At 43.3% G+C, this 20,006-nt stretch overlaps 1 protein-coding gene across 2 annotated transcripts in view; it reads right to left on the bottom strand.

Annotated features, from left to right (window-relative positions):
• Window positions 1-3,702: 3,702 nt before the first annotated feature.
• Window positions 3,703-20,006, bottom strand: part of RILPL1 (Rab interacting lysosomal protein like 1) — a 40,228-nt gene continuing 23,924 nt past the window's right edge. The window contains exons 5-7 of one of the 2 annotated variants that reach the window (XM_084649513.1): window positions 18,675-18,847; window positions 16,736-16,828; window positions 3,703-4,568 (exon numbers count right to left, since the gene is read on the bottom strand). In XM_084649513.1, coding sequence (XP_084505639.1) covers window positions 4,424-4,568; window positions 16,736-16,828; window positions 18,675-18,847 — 411 coding nt within the window. In that variant the 3' untranslated portion in view covers window positions 3,703-4,423. Of the gene's footprint in view, window positions 4,569-6,883; window positions 7,005-16,735; window positions 16,829-18,674; window positions 18,848-20,006 lie in introns of those variants that run through there. The other variant, XM_084649514.1, reaches the window with a different exon arrangement.

The raw sequence follows: 20,006 nt of genomic DNA, 5'->3' as shown, positions 1-20,006 counted from the left end.
AAAAGTTCTTGAAGTCGTTATGGATAGTTCTCTGAAAACATCCAGTCAATGTGCAGTGGCGATCAAAAACAAAAAGCTAAGAACCATTAGGAAAGTGATAAGATCAAAAAGATCATAATGCCATTATAGAAATCCATGGAAGACCCACACCTTAAATGCCATGTGCAGTTCTGGTTGTCCCATCTCAAAAAAAGATATATTAGAGTTGGGAAAAGTACAAAAAGGGCAACAAAAATGATTAGGGGTATAGAACAGCTTCCACATGAAGAGAGATTAAAAGCACTGGGACTCTTCATCTTAGAAAAGAGATGACTAAGTAGGGATATGATAGAGGTCTGTAAAATCGTGAGTGATGAAGAAAGTGAATAAGGAAGTGTTATATACTTTTGCACATAACAAAGAAGCAGAGGTCACCCAATGAAATTAGTAGGTTTAAAACAAACAAGGAAGTAGTGCTTCACACAACACACAGTCAACATATAGAACTCGTTGTCATGGGATGTTTTGACTGCCAAAAGTATAACAGGGTTCAAAAAAGAATTGGATACGTTCATGGAGGATGGGCCTATCAATGGCTCTTATCCAAGATGGTCAGGGATGCAACTCCATGCTCTGGCTGTCCCTAAATGTCTGACTGCCAGAAGCTGGGACTGGCCAACGGGGGACAGATTACCTGATAAATTGCCTTGTTCTGTTCATTCCCTCTGAAGCATCTGGCACTGGCCCCTGCTGGAAGACAGGATACTGGGCTAGATGGACCATTGGTCTGAATTGCTGTAGCAAATCTTATGTTCTTACTGTTTGTGGAGTCAGGAATGAAATGGTTAATGTTATGTTTCAGTAGTAATTAGATTTTCAAGGTAGCAGCCCACAGAGATGAATGGGGGACGTTCAAACTGCTTAGTGACGTTGTTTCAGATGGGCTGCAGCTTTGGCCCAATAGTAGTGCAGTGGTGTCCAGACTGTGGGGCTAGCTTGACACACGGAGCTAGAAACTTCCTCTTTTAAGATCAGCACTTAGATATAGAGCTAAGTATTAGTTTATGTATCATTATTGTCCCAGGTCACAGCTCTTAAACAGTTTTGAAAGTGGTTTGCTGGTTCAGTTTGTAAACCTACTACATTCTTGCGGTGCTTAATGTTGCTATAGTGCTGTTAAAGTGCCAGACAAACTGTGCTATAAAGAGGATTTACAGGAACATCACAGTGAATTTCACAGCAGGATACAGTACAAACTTGGTTTATAAAGAGCAGCAATGGTCTGGTGTGTTATCGCCGTAATTGTCCAAAATAATGTATGCAAGTGCTGCCTCCACCCTATAGCACTTCCCTACTAGGGGGAACTCCGAACAGTTTGGGAAGCTGCTTTTTTTCCTTTTGAAGCTGAGGAACAAAAGTACGATAGAGAGTAATATATTAAAGGGTCATTATCCAGATTTCATAGACCTTAAATGCATCATACAATAGCAGTACCTTCCTGATTTCATTTACATTTATTTTCCCAACTTATCCTAGAAACTTGGAAAGTATTATTGTTCCCACATTTTGTGTAAGGGCCTAAGCATAAACAAAGTGTATGCCCAATCCACATTTTAAATAGGTAGTGGAGATACTTTCTGTAGGTGTGGCTTCTCTTAAAAGATGACAAATATAGGTCATAAGTTATGTTAGTGTGTCTAAATCTGGTTCTGTTTTCATTGAACTGCCTTCATAAAATGCTAGTGTTGGACGCTGCTATCAGCATCTCAAATGGGGATGTGTTTCAAGTACCAGACCCCTCCCCCTCTGCCTCTGGGAGCGAGCCTGCCAGGCCAGATAGATTCATGCTCCTGGGGCTTGTGCTAGTGTGCTAAAAATGGCAGCATGGACATTGCAGTTCCAGTGGGGACTCAGGTTAGTCACTCCAGTTCATACCCAGCAGCTAGGGTTGGCTTCGCTTGAATGCCTGAGCTGCCGCCCAAGCAGCATAAGCCACCCTGCTATTTAGAAAAGGAGAACTTGTGGCACCTTAGAGACTAACCAATTTATTTGAGCAGGAGCTTTCGTGAGCTACAGCTCACTTCATCGGATGCTGTAGCTCACGAAAGCTCATGCTCAAATAAATTGGTTAGTCTCTAAGGTGCCACAAGTACTCCTTTTCTTTTTGCGAATACAGACTAACACGGCTGTTACTCTGAAACCTGCTATTTACTGCACCAGTTTGAGCCCTGCCAGCACAAGTCTGTCTACCAGGGCTAGGAGACTTGGTCCCAGCTGCAGTGTGGACATGGCCTTACAGGCTAAAGTATAACCAACCACCCAGTTATTGGAATAGTTCTACAGAACTAATCTGAGGGGTTCTTAAGGAATTATGTACTTGAATGTGTCAGGATGAGACATCACTGGCAATTTGCAAAATCAGGGTAGGTCTGCACTTAACACTGCAGCTGTAGCGCTTCACTGAAGATGCTACTACACCGACAGGAGAGCTTCTCCCATTGGTGTAATTCGTACATCTCTGCGAGAGGCAGCAGCAATGTCGACTGGAGAAGCTCTGCTGTCTCCACGGGGAGTTAGGTTGCTAGGGCTGTGTTACACGGCAGTGTGGATTCTTCACATTCCTGAGTGATGTAGTTATAAGGATACAAGATACAGAGCAGGCCTGCCCTTGACCTCATTTAGAGCTGCGAGTGCATGCAGGCCCCTCACTGAAAAGCCCAACCCTGGCAGGGGTCGATGTGGGGAACAGTGACATTATCCTGCAGAGGGGAAAGGGCCCGTGGTCATAGCACAGTTCGCTCCCATTTAGAGTACAAAACAGAAGAGCATTTGAACCATGCTGCAACAGGTTTCCCAGCTCTGCTGAATTATAGATGGATTCTAGCACAGTTTCCCTGGCCTGTATGTACAGGGATTTTTTTTAAAATCCACGAACAGTAGTATTAAACCAGTCTGTAGGGTCAGAAGACAAGTCTGCAGTCACAATAAGGAAGAGTGTTTGACAAACTCTCTAAAGCTTATTTTCTGCTGACACGTTTCCTCGCGGGTTCGGAGGCAGCAGCGGCAGCAGCTTTAGTATACGCAGGGTGTTGATTGCTGCTATAGTTTAGCATGGGCTCCTGTCCAACCACTATGCTGTTAAAAGGGTGGCAGCAGCAGCTACAGGTCCTGTTAGGATATATATATTTTTTTAAATAAAAGAATGTTACTCTAGGGCAGACAAGCCTATAGGCAAATATATGCAGCTGTGTCTCACCTCTGGCAGAACTGTGCGGTAGCATGACTCTTTTGCTAGTACAGCTGAGCCCATAGAATGGCTTGAACTCCATTGTAACAGAACAGTTCTCTCCCTGGGTCCATACAGAGCACCCCTGCAGTATAATGTGTGTTAGCTTAGGGAATAGCCTGCATGATTGAGGTTTTAGAGTCTATCATCCCTATGGTCCCAACAGAATTTTGGGGCGGTGCGGAGGAGAGATGGGGGTTGGGATTGTTTCTACCTAGAACAAAGGCGGTAACATCTGACTTAAAACCTCCACTATAGGTGTGTTAAAATGGTTTTCAGCTAGGGAATAAGTACTTGTAAAAGTGCTGCCTGGGGCTTTTTTTGAAGCCTTTTGGGGGAAAGTGATCTATTTCCTGTACGGCAGAGGTCTGCTACTACAGAGAGAGAGAGGGTGGAGGGAAAAAGGGCACGGTACAAAGAAGAAAACAAAATGCAGAGTGTTTAGAATTCCTTTGTGTGAGCAATTCATTTGCTGCTAATACTGCATAACTCAGAGCAAAAGGCAAGGCACACTCACCTTGTACATCAGTATCTACATGCTTTAGGCACTATAAACAACAAGGGGGGATATACAATCACAGTTCCTCACAGCTGCTCCAGTTTCTGTACTGTTATCAATTGACATTCCAAGTAGTTTCTCTGCAACCTGTGAGTTTGACAGGATACAGCTGTGGTAGGACCTGCCCTGGAAATAGTGTATACACTGCAACCTCTCTATTTTTGAAAGTGTCATTAACAAAACTAAGAAAAATTCCCCTTCCCTCCCCCCAGTTAACATAAACATGGTATCAGGGTCTTTACTAATAGATGTAGTTCAATGCAAATAAACTTCTAATGGCACAGGGTTTTTTTGGTTTAAAGAAGCGTGTGTTACTGTAGTTAAATGCAAGAGTCAGACAGACTTGTTATTCAGCACACAACCTAGAAGCTTTGATACCCCCAGAGTATAAATAACCCTTACTACAGAGCCTGGATTCTGTTTTCAGAGAGCAGTCACCAAGTAAACATTGAGGAATCCCTTTGGAAAAAGTACGTCTGAAACAGGCAACGTGTGCCAGGCAAATAAAAAACGATGAGCTGCCAGATTTGGTTACGGAAGCTTCTTGTTACTAGAATGTTCAGATCTACTGTGGTAAGCAACGCGGCTTGGAGTGTTAATCACAGATGCTGAAGAGCCTCTTGGCCTTGTTCAGTGTAGGAGTCATCTTTGTTTGAATCTGCCCATTCGCCAAAAGTATCCTGGAAGTGAACGTTTTTCTGGGTCGTCTGCATGCGTTTTTTATCACGAGAGAAGAAACTAAACCTTCCAGAAAGAAAGACAGACAAATTAGGATCCAGTGGTTGGAGACACGTGAGATAACGGACATGATACACGGTGCAACAAAACTTAAAGAGCAAAAAACTGTCTGACAAATGCTCTATCAGGCTTCGCTGCCTTCATTTTGCAGATGCAAACGTTATTCAAGATGAAGTCACTGCCATCTCCAGCTGCTTTGTTACTGAAGCTTCAAAAGAAGCTTTAAATGCTGTGACCTCTACACACATGCAGTCTTAGTTTGGGTGTAGTGGTTATTTAAAACAAAAACAAAAAACCCAAAGAAACAAAAGGATTAGTTTCATGCCATAAACAAAAGAAATTGGCAGTGTGTCTTTTTGGCATGAAAAGACTACAATATGCTTTTAAAACAGAAAAATTAGGGGGGGGGAAGAAGAGGGAAATAAGTACAATAAGTCACTAAAAATTTAAAGAAATGTTAAAGTGTATACTTTTAATACCTTAGGCCCAGTTCCAGCACACACCTAAACACGTAGATAAGTGTTTGCAGGATCAGAGCCTTAATTAACACATTAAATGTACATATCATGTACCCACACAGTGTGTGGGTGCTTAATGGTGTGTATGAACTGATAAGCTATTTTAATAAGCCTGTGATCCGCAATTAAATGCAAAGCTGATACTACATAAAAATAATTATTAATTTTTCTTGTTTGTATGGTAGAGAAGTTATCAGCTTAAGCAAAATAATGTTATTCTTATAGTGAACCATATATTAAACAAAATGCAAAAAAGGGTTCGGGCAATGTTAAAATATAATTAATGTTTGTTGGGAAATGCAAAAGTTAAGGTACCATCTTAGCATTAACCACAATGCATATCCTTCTGCTTTTATGGTGCTCTTTTTTTTTAGGACTTTTTGTTCTGTTTGTATAGTACCTAGCACAATGTGGTCCTGGTCTAGGAGTCGAGTCCTTAGATTCTACTGCAATACAAATAATAATGCAAGAGTACTACATTAAGCTACTTTTAAGTACAGGATAGATACTACTACATGAGTGCAGTTCAAGCAAGTTAACATTGCTGGTAGGACCCAAATGTTTGCATTTCCTAACTTTTTGATTTAAAGTCTGCAGCCTTAACATTGCAGTGTCTTGCATTTAATTTTCAGTTTGTTTTAAGGAAGTATATATGTCAGCACTACCTGCCACCTTCACCTCAGAGCTTGTAAATTCATTATGCAGCATCTGGTTTTGGTTGGTTGGATTTTTTTTTTTTTTTTTTTTAAAAAGGCCAGATTCCAAGTCCTCCTGGCATAAGTGCACTGCTAACTAGGGCTTTCCCCTGTGCATATTTGTTCCTGCATTTTCAAATGTTCATAACTAATGTTTTTCAAGTTTAGTAAAGCACACTCTTCAGTGACGACAGCTGCATTTACATGCTAAGTTTCAAGGGTTAAAGTTTAGCCATTTGAGTTACTCTCAAATTATGATGTAGGAAAATGGATATTTTATATATAAACTACTTATTCTAAATCCAGCTGAAGAAATTTTGGTAAACTTGGAGTGTCATTGTTGGGCCAAGAAAGCATGGAAATTCTCAGTCTAAAAGTTGGATGTTTCAAAAGATTACAAGTTTCTGTGTGGGAAGGGAAGGAATTTAGAATGAAAACGGTTTTGCAGCCTGCAGTAGAATGGTCACTTCACATGACCACCATAAGATCAAATCAAAATTCAACAAGAGCTTGCATTAGCAGTAATCAATGCCCTCTTTTGACATAGCCAAGAACATAGTTGTAGAACTTGTTTTAAGTACAAATAATCTGGATAGTGTGGAGCACACAATAGAAGACCAAAACCCACAATGAACATATACTCAGACATGTAAATAACAACCTATAAGTAAACACTAGGAGTTAGCACAGATATCAGCTGTTATATTCTGTAGAATTAATTTGTAGCAGGTCAATAAAATTACAGTTTTTAAAAAGCACTTGTCATGGTAGATCTAAAACAAACAGGTTTAGTAAGCAAAATTAACAAATGGTTAAAATGTTCTTATTGAATTAATTTCTTAATGGTTAATGGACAAATTGGTTTAGCATGGTAACTAAGACAAAGTGATGGAACAGAATATTCAAAACTGAGCATTCAGATATTGAAATGAATATGTACTGATTGATCATTCTGATTGGCAGCTTTTGAGTTTGTGATCCTATAGTCAGCCAATAAGAATGCAGCCAGCAGTTTATATTAAAAATACATGAGGGTCATGCAAAAAAAACCAACCAAACCAAAAAAGAACACCCCCCCCCAAAAAAACCCCACAAAACCAAAAAAAACCCACGTACAAAACATTTAAAAAAAAATTCCTACAAGGGACACAAGTCTTCTTATTGGCTGCAATGTGGGATCATCTGGAATCAATCCAGCTGCTACCATGGGCATTATGGCTGTAAAGATCCTGGTCAGAAAAGTACAGGCACAGAGATAAGACTGGAGTAATAAATAAGACATTCCATAAAAGATACATAGGGTTACTTTGAATTATCACACATGGGATTAGTTAGAGAGAAAAATGTGCATCACCCAAGACAGCTGCTCACTGGCACTTCTGGGTTAGAGAAATTAGTAATTAAGATCTGGTTGTTATACCATCTTAAAAATATTGATAACGGAGAGCTCAAATTTCTACAGTGATGCAGCACACAGCCTTGGTGTAACTTCACCAAGGGATTATAATCTCTAGCAATGCAGAGCATGAGAACACATTGGTTTTCCAGTTACAGGTTTGTAAAAGAAACAGGCACAGACATAATGGTGAAGTGAGGGATGAAGGTGGATGTTAAGAAATACGAACAGTGTTCTATCAACAGCTACTGCTTTCCCATGGATTATCTGCATAGGAAATAGGGTTAGAAATGATCCATTTTACAGTTTTAAGGGTATTGCAAGTGACAAAACTGATACTGTCAAGTTAAAAACAAACAAACAAACCCCATTGCATTCTACTTGGTTAAAAGGGGCCCATGTCTCTCTTCTGAGAGGTTCTGCATCAATACACCTGCAGAAATGCTAACCACAGGCAGCTAGAATACTGGTTTCAAAGCCTTGCAACTATGCTACAAGAAACATTCTTTTAGCTGACTTGCTGTGACGTAGTTTCTTTGTAAGCGTTCAGCCCTTTTACTGCGCATCATACAATTCATGCAACTTGGAGGTAACGCTCTGGTGCTCAAAAAACCTGAACATGAGAGCACTTTGGCTAGTATGAAAGCATCTTCATCCATACCTGCAACACCCTCTGCTGTTCTAAGGATTCTCCTCTGCAGATACTGTCAATTGTGGCCAATTTATTTTTGTGCTGTGGACTAATGTCAGTTAAGGATAAAGTTGAGATCACCAGAGTCATTTCACTTGTGACCTAATGCAGCTTGGAAGCCTTCCTAACACAGCTGCTGTAGCTGCTATTCTTGGATTCAAACAAAACAAACATTGTTATATTATTCATCATAGCTCAGACTTCTAGTTTTACACGCCATGGCCCACTCAGTTAGCTGCAGAGCTCAGATATCAGATCAAGATGTAAGACTACTTCAGGCACTATACTGAACAAACAAGTGTGGTACTCAAAGGAAAGAAAAAAAGTCTTTGCAGTACAGCATACAAACAAAATAGAGCCAGCATGTTTAATTCCAGTGCTGGTGCTTTTTCCGCACAAGTATCCCCTTTTAGCTGACGACAGATATTCTCTCCTCACATTTGGCCATAGAGGAGTAGACACACACTTACTAGTAAATCAAGGTGATCTCAGGAGATCAGTGCCCCTTTAAATTTGTAGAGAATCTAAAAATCAAGCTGTAATTCCAGGGAGGAAAAATTATATATAGAGATTTCAGAACTTCTATTTCCCTTAGCTGTTTGCAAATGCAGCAACTCACCAGTTGTATGAGCAAATCCAAGATGGCAGAGACTATGCCTGGTGTCCTTATAATACTGTATACACAGTGAAGGGAAAGGTGTGTTTTAAAGAGGCGGACATACAGCTGTTCCTAAGAGAATGGCAATAAATCTGTATGTTTGTAGTTAAGCTTTGTTGAGAGAGGGAGAGACAGTCTGAAAACAGGAGTGACAGCTAAGAATGTCAGAGTTCTAATCCTGGCTCTGTTCCAAAGGATACTAAGGTAGCATTTTTAATCTATTAGATCTTATCCCAGTGCTACTGCAAGTTTGGAGAGCTTACACTAGAATATTGTAGTTACAGTGTCCCTCTATAGTTTTAAGCAAGTGACTTGGGGCCTGATCTTAGAAGGTGCTGAGCAGTTCTAGTGCCCAAAACTTCCACTGGCAAGGAGACCTGGAGCACAGGAGAGACTCAGCACCTTGCAGGATCAGATCCTAAATCTGACTAAGGCTCCCTCAGCCACAGTTGCATCTCCCAGCCCTGCATCATCACTAGGGTAAAGCTGTGGTATTTTGGTCTATTACTTTGGCTGCATCTTCTTTTTGCCTCCGCTTCCCCATCTGTAAAATGGGGATAATGGGATTTATTTACTATTTTGGTAATTAAATGGCTATAGTCTCAGGGTGCTAAAAGTCTGCCTGGAGCAGGAGAGATCTGTCAGCTCAAGGGATAAACTGTATCCCTAACTCTCACCTGGCCAAGAAGCAGCTGGCTACCTGGGCTGTGTTACATCTCCTTCTGGTACTTGGGGGGTGGGGGCTGTAAAGTGGCAGCTGCAGGAGAAGACACTGAAATGGGGGCCTTTTTCTTTCCCAGCCATTCGGTTTCCTTTCATTTCAGGCAATCACATATTCTCCCCCCCCCCACGAAACCTTGGCCTATATGGGGACTGCTGAAGTCCTGGAGTGCCCCCCAACTCGGGACTGCAGACAGTGCCCCAGCCACGGAGGACTGCTGGTGCCATGAGAGAGATCATGAGGACAGATGGGTTATGTCTAGGGAGGCTGCAAAAAAGTACCATTGTTGTCTTGGTTAAATTACGATAAGGAAAGAATTCTCCCCAATTTAACCAAAATACAAATAAAAAAAGGATCCCATTTCCCCCCACCTACCCCTGCAAGAGGCAGGGGCGGGAAAACAAAAAAAACAAAAACAAACAACACACACACATGATGCGAGTGCCAGTTGACAAGAAAGCCAGTTCCCATGGATAGCAGGTTTGGTATACAGTTCCATATCCTGGCAAGAATAGGCAGGAGAGCTCTATGCTCAAGATGACAGTATGTGAATTTATTAAAATGTGAAAGGAGTTTTTGAAACAAGGGAACAAGTCAAAACAATGGGTTTAACTTTTACTAATATTTAGATATGGGTGATAAATTAAAGGGCAAGATGATTAAAAAAAATCTGAATATTTGTCTAGAAGTTTTCCACTTGATTAAGTGGCCAGCTGCCCAACATATGTTCCAGAGCACTCCAGAAAAATCATAAAGGAAGAACCCAGCGAGACAGCCACTCCAAATATCCATGCTCTCCTGCCATGACTCCCTATGCTGCCTATGTATATTAGAACCAGAGAGCGCCAGAAGCAAATAACATCCAGTTAGCATTGCAACAAAATGTGGTCAGTTTACAATTTTGTTCTGCCTTTGCTCAAAATAAACCCAACCCATAAGTTCCAGTCACCATTGTATTGGTTATGGGGCCATTCCCCACAAATGGGGAATCAAGCTAAATAAAGTGAAGGACTAAACAGTAGTACAGGAACAGAACATCTATGATGGAGATGAACATACAAGATAAACCCATAGTTCAAACAGGACATGCTCTTCTCATAAGTGTTATAAAAGTAGGGCATCAGAACCATAATCATGAGGAAAAGTAATCCAAATGCCAAACTCAAAGTATAATTTTCAAATACAAAATAAAGCGTCAAAGTAACAAGTCTGACCCATTCTTACGCACTTAGCCCTGGTCTACACTAGGACTTTAGGTCGAACTTAGCAGCGTTAAATCGATTTAAACCTGCACCCGTCCACACAATGAAGCCCTTTATTTCGACTTAAAGGGCTCTTAAAATCGATTTCCTTACTCCACCCCTGACAAGTGGATTAGCGCTTAAATCGACGTTGCCGGCTCGAATTTGGGGTACTGTGGACACAATTCGATGGTATTGGCCTCCGGGAGCTATCCCAGAGTGCTCCATTCTGACTGCTCTGGACAGCACTCTCAACTCAGATGCACTGGCCAGGTAGACAGGAAAAGAACCCCGAACTTTTGAATCTCATTTCCTGTTTGGCCAGCGTGGCAAGTTGCAGGTGACCATGCAGAGCTCATCAGCACAGGTGACCATGATGGAGTCCCAGAATCGCAAAAGAGCTCCAGCATGGACCGAACGGGAGGTACGGGATCTGATCGCTGTATGGGGAAGAGGAATCCGTGCTATCAGAACTCCGTTCCAGTTTTCGAAATGCCAAAACCTTTGTGAAAATCTCCCAGGGCATGAAGGACAGAGGCCATAACAGGGACCCGAAGCAGTGTCACGTGAAACTGAAGGAGCTGAGGCAAGCCTACCAGAAAACCAGAGAGGCGAACAGCCGCTCTGGGTCAGAGCCCCAAACATGCCGCTTCTATGGTGAGCTGCATGCCATTTTAGGGGGTTCAGCCACCACTACCCCAGCCGTGTTGTTTGACTCCTTCAATGGAGATGGAGGCAATACGGAAGTAGGTTTTGGGGACAAAGAAGATGATGAGGAGGAGGAGGTTGTAGATAGCTCACAGCAAGCAAGCGGAGAAACCGGTTTTCCTGACAGCCAGGAACTGTTTCTCACCCTAGACCTGGAGCCAGTACCCCCCGAACCCACCCAAGGCTGCCTCCTGGACCCAGCAGGCGGAGAAGGGACCTCTGGTGAGTGTACCTTTTAAAATGCTATACATGGTTTAAAAGCAAGCATGTGAAAGGATTACTTTGCCCTGGCATTTGCGGTTCTCCTAGATGTAGTCCTAAAGCCTTTGCAAAAGGTTTCTGGGGAGGGCAGCCTTATTTCGTCCTTCATGGTAGGACACTTTACCACTCCAGGCCAGAAACACGTACTCGGGAATCACTGTAGAACAAAGCATTGCAGTGTATGTTTGCTGGCATTCAACCTAAATCCGTTCTTTATCTCTGTGTTATCCTTAGGAGAGTGAGATATAATTCATGGTCACCTGGTTGAAATAGAGTGCTTTTCTTCAGGGGACACTCAGAGGAGCCCATTCCTGCTGGGCTGTTTGCCTGTGGCTAAACAGAAATGTTCCCCGCTGTTAGCCACAGGGAGGGGGAAAGGTTGAGGGGGTAGTCACGCGGTGGGAGGAGGCAAAATGCGACCTTGTAACGAAAGCACATGTGCTATGTATGTAATGTTAACAGCAAGGTTTACCCTGAAAGAGTGTAGCGACTGTTTTATAAAATGTGTCTTTTTAAATACCGCTGTCCCTTTTTTTCTCCACCAGCTGCATGTGTTTCAATGATCACAGGATCTTCTCCTTCCCAGAGGCTAGTGAAGCTTAGAAAGAAAAAAAAAAAAAAAAACGCACTCGCGATGAAATGTTCTCCGAGCTCATGCTGTCCTCCCACACTGACAGAGCACAGACGAATGCGTGGAGGCAAATAATGTCAGAGTGCAGGAAACCACAAAATGACCGGGAGGAGAGGTGGAGGGCTGAAGAGAGTAAGTGGCGGGCTGAAGAGAGGGCTGAAGCTCAAATGTGGTGGCAGCGTGATGAGAGGAGGCAGGATTCAATGCTGAGGCTGCTGCAGGACCAAACCAGTATGCTCCAGTGTATGGTTGAGCTGCAGCAAAGGCAGCTGGAGCACAGACTGCCACTGCTGCCCCTCTGTAACCAACCGCCCTCCTCCCCAAGTTCCATAGCCTCCACAGCCAGACGCCCAAGAACGTGGGGGGGGGGGGGCCTCCGGCCAACCAGCCACTCCACCACAGAAGATTGCCCAAAAAAAAGAAGGCGGTCATTCAATAAATTTTAAAGTTGTAAACTTTTAAAGTGCTGTGCTTAAAGTGCTGTGTGGCATTTTCCTTCCCTCCTCCACCACCCCTCCTGGGCTACCTTGGTAGTCATCTCCCTATTTGTGTGATGAATGAATAACGAATGCATGTCTGTGAAGCAGCAATGACTTTATTGCCTCTGCAAGCAATGATTAAAGGGAGGAGGGGAGGGTGGTTAGCTTACAGGGAAGTAGAGTGAATCAAGGGGCGGGGGGGTTTCATCAAGGAGAAACAAACAGAACTTTCACACCGTAGCCTGGCCAGTCATGAAACTGGTTTTCAAAGCTTCTCTGATGCGTACCGCGCCCTCCTGTGCTCTTCTAACCGCCCTGGTGTCTGGCTGCGCGTAACCAGCAGCTAGGCGATTTGCCTCAACCTCCCACCCCACCATAAACGTCTCCCCCTTACTCTCACAGATATTGTGGAGCACACAGCAAGCAGTAATAACAGTGGGAATATTGGTTTCGCTGAGGTCTAAGCGAGTCAGTAAACTGCGCCAGCGCGCCTTTAAACGTCCAAATGCACATTCTACCACCATTCTGCACTTGCTCAGCCTGTAGTTGAACAGCTCCTGACTACTGTCCAGGCTGCCTGTGTACGGCTTCATGAGCCATGGCATTAAGGGGTAGGCTGGGTCCCCAAGGATACATATAGGCATTTCAACATCCCCAACAGTTATTTTCTGGTCTAGGAATAAAGTCCCTTCCTGCAGCTTTTGAAACAGACCAGAGTTCCTGAAGATGCGAGCATCATGCACCTTTCCCGGCCATCCCATGTTGATGTTGGTGAAACGTCCCTTGTGATCCACCAGAGCTTGCAGCACTATCGAAAAGTACCCCTTGCGGTTTATGTACTTGGCGGCTTGGTGCTCCGGTGCCAAGATAGGGATATGGGTTCCGTCTATAGCCCCACCACAGTTAGGGAATCCCATTGCAGCAAAGCCGTCCACTATGACCTGCACATTTCCCAGGGTCACTACCCTTGATATCAGCAGATCTTTGATTGCGTGAGCTACTTGCATCACAGCAGCCCCCACAGTAGATTTGCCCACTCCAAATTGATTCCCAACTGACCGGTAGCTGTCTGGCGTTGCAAGCTTCCACAGGGCTATCGCCACTTGCTTCTCAACTGTGAGGGCTGCTCTCATCTTGGTATTCATGCGCTTCAGGGCAGGGGAAAGCAAGTCACAAAGTTCCATGAAAGTGCCCCTACGCATGCGAAAGTTTCGCAGCCACTGGGAATCGTCCCAGACCTGCAACACTATGCGGTCCCACCAGTCTGTGCTTGTTTCCCGAGCCCAGAATCGGCGTTCCACAGCATGAACCTGCCCCATTAGCACCATGATGCATGCATTGTCAGGGCCCATGCTTTCAGAGAAATCTGTGTCCATGTCCTGATCACTCACGGGACCGCGCTGACGTCGCCTCCTCGCCCGGTATCGCGTTGCCATGTTCTGGTGCTGCATATACTGCTGGATAATGCGTGTGGTGGTTAATGTGCTCCTAATTGCCAAAGTGAGCTGAGCGGCCTCCATGCTTGCCTTGGTATGGCGTCCGCACAGAAAAAAGGCGCGGAACGATTGTCTGCCGTTGCTCTGACGGAGGGAGGGGCGACTGACGACACGGCTTACAGGGTTGGCTTCAGGGAGCTAAAATCAACAAAGGGTGTGCCTGTACATCAAGGAGTATTTCAGGCAGGACTGCACGGAGGGTTCCAATAAGAAATGGTGCACCTAAGTTATCGTTGTTATTGGAACAAGGAGGTTAGCCTGGCCTCTGATTGATACATGGCTAGATTTACCTCGCTGCACCTTCTCTGTGAGTGAGTGCAGTGTGATCTAGACAGGGGAGGAGGCAAATGAGTACAAAACAAATCTGGTCTATTTCTTGTTCTGACCCACTCCATCTATCTTTTACATCTTTGGCTGGCAGCAGACGGTGCAGAAGGACTGCATGCCATCCACATCTCATGGCTGCTCGGCAGAAGATGGTACAGTACGACTGCTAGCCATCTTCATCTCTTGCCTGCCTGGCATAAGATGGTACAATACGACTGCTAGCAATCCTCATCTCTTGCCTGCCTGGCAGAAGATGGTACAGTACGACTGCTAGCAGTCCGTATCGCCTGCCCGCTCACCATAAGACGGTTCAATAGGACTGCAGGACTAAAGAGAATGACCTGGTCAAGTCACTCCAAATTTAGTCCCTGCGCCCATGTCTGCCCAGGCGCTCCCAGCCGACGTGGCCAGGAGCACCTCGGACACGACGAGGACGACTACCAATCGTATTGCACCGTCTGCTGCCAGAAGGCAATGGGTTGCTGCTACTGTGCAGCAAAGCCGTACCGCGTCTGCCAGCACCCAGGAGACATAGGGTGACGGTTACCTGAGCTGGCTCCATGCTTGCCGTGGTATGGCGTCTGCACAGGTAACTCAGGAAAAAAGGCGCGAAATGATTGAGGGAACGGGGGCCTGACGATATGTACCCAGAACCACCCGCGACAATGTTTTAGCCCCATCAGGCATTGGGATCTCAACCCAGAATTCCAATGGGCAGCGGAGACTGCAGGAACTGTGGGATAGCTACCCACAGTGCAACACTCCGGAAGTCGACGCTTGCCTCGGTACTGTGGAAGCGCTCCGCCGAGTTAATGCACTTAGAGCATTTTCTGTGGGGACACACACACTCGAATATATAAAACCGGATTTCTAAAAAACCGACTTCTATAAATTCGACCTAATTTCGTAGTGTAGACATACCCTAAATAGCATGAGCCAAAGCCTACTGGAGTCAATGGAAACACTCCAGGTACCTTTACTGGAGTTCGGATCAGCCCCCAAGATCATCCAGTGGGGGGCACTATGTAAGTGCAGGCACCATTTTTATATGGAGCTGAAGGTTATAGGCATATAGGGACAGGATGGGAGAGTTTTGCAATTAAATACAAAAGTGGCATATCCAAATAGTTTATGTATTGTTAAAATAGTTACACTATTCACAAAACATGAAAACCTCTTAGTGGGTTCAAAAGCTAGTATTTGGAATAAAAAGGTGAGGGAGTGAGCTGACAATAGATAAACTGAAAAATGAAGTGATTCTATAATTTGGTTTTCTAATCCTGTCCGCACAGTATTATTACTTACACCCCACTATAGGGGGCATGGAGCTTTACAGGTCAGAAAAATAATAGATACAGGGTACAGAGGAGCAAAGAGTTAACTCTATGCTTAGACCTAATGCAAGTGTTCTGTATACAGGTAGGTGCATACAGGGAAATGGCAAGGCTTGAGCCTGAAGGCTCAGATTCTCAGGATGTAGGAATCTATAAACAGAGCTACTTAGCCGTGGGAAGGGAAGGAGACTGAACTCCAGACCCAGCTGTTAAGTGCTTGAGATTTTGTTTCTTTTGTAACAAACACATTCTACAGCTCTCAGGTGTAAGACCTAGGGGAGGAAGCTTGCTGACATGTTCCTGTTGCTGAGTCTGCTGTCTCTGCCCCAAGGAGTTTACTATCTAAATGTAAGCAAGCATATACGTGGAAAAGTGCCCAATTTTACATTCCTAGCGCACCCAGATCTTACATTGTGCTCAGATGCAATTTGGGGTGCCCAAGGAATGCAGGATCAGGCTTGAAATAGGACCACAGCCCATGGTGAGAGACCAGCAGTACACATTCATATGCAGACATGAACATCCTCAGAGCCTGAATAGGCTGACAAGATGGTTCCAAATAAGAGCAGGAATTTCTGTGGCTGACAGCTTGTTAACTCATACGCTGTTACAATCCATAGCAACATATGCTATTCTACTCAAGCTGAGTATTATGAACAGTACTCAAGAAGGGAATATTAGAATTTCACAAACCATAGGAGCTCAGTTTATCTGTACCATAAATAGAAGTGCACAGAACACTTATTCCTCTCTCTATTAAGTGTGTGAAGGGAACCTGTCAGAGATAGGAAGTCACTGAGAATTAAATCAGCACTATGTTCTGTTTTGTTTAATAAAACCTATAAAATGTGTTTTTATAATACTGATTTTTATAGGATTATTTCCAAACACATGTGCATGTGATATCACTAAATGAAGATTAATGGGGGTGGGGAACCAGAACTAAAACCAACCCAATTACCCCCTCCCCCAAGAAACATGCCCAGTTCAAGATCTTTGGAAGAGAATGCTACTTACAGTCGTTTGATTCCAGATTCTGGCTGAGTTGAGGTTTTTGAATTAATTATGGGTGTAGGTTGAGGGGATCTAGTTTCTTCTTCTGTTTCCTCACTGAGAAAAAAAATATGGTTAAGTTTTAGTTCTTTCATTATTTTGAAGAAATTTAAAATAAAATTTGAGGGAGTTTTGTAAATTAAAAGAAACCAAGGGCCTGATCCATGACAGATGAAAAGATCCCTCTAACTTTAGTGGGTTTGGATCACACCCCGAGTTTCATGAATCTGAACAAGCTTTGTAAACTAAAAGGAAGTGGAGGGGCCGATTCAAACCCATTAAAGTCAGTGGCAATCTTTTCATCAGCAGTGGATAAGGCCCTTAGTTTCTTTTAATTTACAATACTCTTTCAAATTCAAGTCACCCATGTTAAAAGAGGAGTTCTAGAATGGTCACGTGAGGAGGATTTGTAGAGTTAATTATATGCAGTGATTAAAAGTGTCAGACTTCTGTGTAAGTCTGTCTCACTCATCAACAGAAATGGGAACAGTAAAAGATATTACCTCACCCACCTGGTCTCTCTAATATCCTGGGATTGACATGGCTACAATATTGCCTGCATTAAAAAAAAACTTCAACATTCAAGTAACCCAAGTACCTGCAGTAGCTTTTTAAACTCAGAACAGGACAGAATATTGCTGTGCAGTGTACAGCAATCCCTGGAGAGCGACAGGCTGAGTTTAATGGATCCCACTGTTTATGAGAGGAAAACTGACTATGTGATTTTTTATTTATTTTTTTTAAAATGTTGATGCATAAGTGCTGGCTTGACAGCTCAGGAGTCCCTGGTTTAGTCAAAGAACAGGTGGAGCATGGGGAGCAGCAAGACAGTCTTCCCCCTACTGATATACTCAAATGATGGTATCAGCAGAGCTCCTGTAAGGGGAGGCTAAGCTCTTCTGTCTTAAGGGCCCATTCAGTCTTTGGCCTCTATGAGGAGACTGGAATCACTGGCATGCTAATGGCAATGGTTACGATAGTTTTATGATTTTGGCACTTCTCCACTGGGTGCTGAACTGCGACCAACACCTCGCTGCCCTTGGGCCACAGAACAGGCATCAGATGGCAATACGTTTTGGGCAGTCGCCACGTGCTGAGGAGTAGATTTTAGCTAGTGACTAGAAGTGAAATGCTCTGCATCCTGTCCCAGGGGCATATAGACCCTATATAGCTTTGCTGAGAATGTTAAATGAGTGTAAGTAAATAATATGTCCCTACATGAAAGTTTAAAAAAAAACAAAAAAACCCACAAACAAAAACACAAAAAAAACAAACAAAGAGCTGATCAAAAGAGTTAGGGTGTGTGGTTGTTTTTTGTTGTAATTTCAAGCCAGATCTTGTTCTGCAGGTATGGAAAGGAGTGATTTGTTGCTCATTTGAAAAAAAAAAAAATTAAACTAAGATTTTTGGTTGTTGGAGTTTTCAATTCCGTTCCCCAGATTCTTTTCCTCCATTTTGCCACTAAAAAAAGAAAGGGAGGAAAGAAAATGAAGAAAAAAAATTGCAAATATTTCCATCTCTCTCAAAAGGCCATTTTCTGTTTTTTTTTAAAATATTTATTTATTTTTAAACAGGCGCTAACAATCTCTCTCCCTTTTAAAAGTATGCATTTGTTTGAAATTTTCACTATTGAGAGGTCACAAGTTTTGGGGAATATTAAAATTAGGGATGATCCTGAACCAAACTCCTCCCAAAACTTGGTGAGAATTCAAATATGAACCAGATTTTGGAGCCATCTTTACTTTGTCTTAGGGAAGCCAAGAATCCGCTGCCATTTCTTAGAGACTAAGCAGACACTCAGTTTTGAGATCCAACCTCTGTTTTCTCTCTATTCTGTGCCTCTCCAGGAGTAGCACAATGGAGAAGGCAGAGGTAGCAATACCAACAGTGGGATCCAACACACCTCTTATAATATAAAAGCTCCTCCTGCAACAAAAACACTCTAGACTTCAGTTCATTCCGCTCATGCAAGACATCCCGTAGCTCTTGTAGAGTAAATCTTGGACGGTTTGGATCTTTTAAATCCATAGCCATTTTCTCCGATTCAGAGAGATAGTCATCATTGTTAGGTTCTGTCTGGAGGAGGAAATACAAGCTTTAATTAATTCATTGTGCACTCAATAAAGGCTTAACTTTTCCTTAGAGATGCAATCAAATCATCCATCTCTATTCTTAATATTATAAGAGCCATCAACAACGTTAGGGGAGTGCTATGGAAAACCAACTACCTTTGCTTCATTGCTCAGGTTTAATAAGATTCCCCAGCAAGAATAATTCAATGGTAGGAGATCGCAGCGTTCCTCACTGTGCTGGAAACTGCTGGAGGCTAACAACGCAGGGGTTGATTTGGGTTTTTTAGGCCTCAAAGATAGAAGGTGAGATAAAGGCTTACCCCACAGATGGGGGGAGTCAGGAGTGGGTGCCAACAGCAAGGAGGCCCTAAATCAAGGGGCTGGCAGTTAGTGCCCCTGCCCAGGAGAACTTTGTTTTCTACTTTATCCACCCAGCGGCCTGTATTTTCAGAAGTGACTAGTGATTTGGAGTGCCAACCTGAGATACCTTAAAGGGGCCTGATTTTGAGGGTCCAGGTGTTCAACTAATCAGCCTCCCCAAAACAAACTAGTCATTTTTGAAAACGTAGGGCCTGTGTTTTGACAGGGCCCTACTTTCCACAGTTTCTTAAAGATAGTTAATCAAACCTTTTAAAATAAATGACCCTTGCTGTGTGGCTTGTTTAGTGTATTTTCAGTCATAAAGATATGCTTCTTTAGAAGATGTTGCAAGTTTCCCTGAATATATAATAACCTACTACATTAATGCCCTTGCTTAATTAACACCTCTTTGATGTCAACATCAGTGAACCTGAACAGCTGCAAAGAGGAGATCTACAGATGTGTGCAGAGCACCCCATATTCCCTGTGAGTAACAATAGGGTTGGCTTTTTTTTTTTTTTTTAAAATAGACCAGTTACTCCCATCCTTCTATATAGTAATTCTATGTAAGATTCACTCAAAGTTAGGAGATTTCTCCAGTTTCGGTCCTGGAGCCTGCAGATGTTCTGTCTCTTGCATCCTAATTTCTGCAGAACTTGGACCCTTATCTACACAGATGGTTTCTCACACCTGTGTGGAGCCCTACCAAAGTCCATGAGATCCTGCATGGCTCTGTTTGCAGGGATGTGGCCCAAGGGACTGCAGAGAAGGAGAAAAATGTCACCATACACGATACTGCTGCT

The sequence above is a fragment of the Lepidochelys olivacea genome (assembly GCF_965140295.1).
Source record: "Lepidochelys olivacea isolate rLepOli2 genome assembly, chromosome: 15".
Classification (NCBI taxonomy): domain Eukaryota; kingdom Metazoa; phylum Chordata; order Testudines; family Cheloniidae; genus Lepidochelys; species Lepidochelys olivacea.
This window is presented reverse-complemented; position numbering and strand designations above follow the sequence as displayed.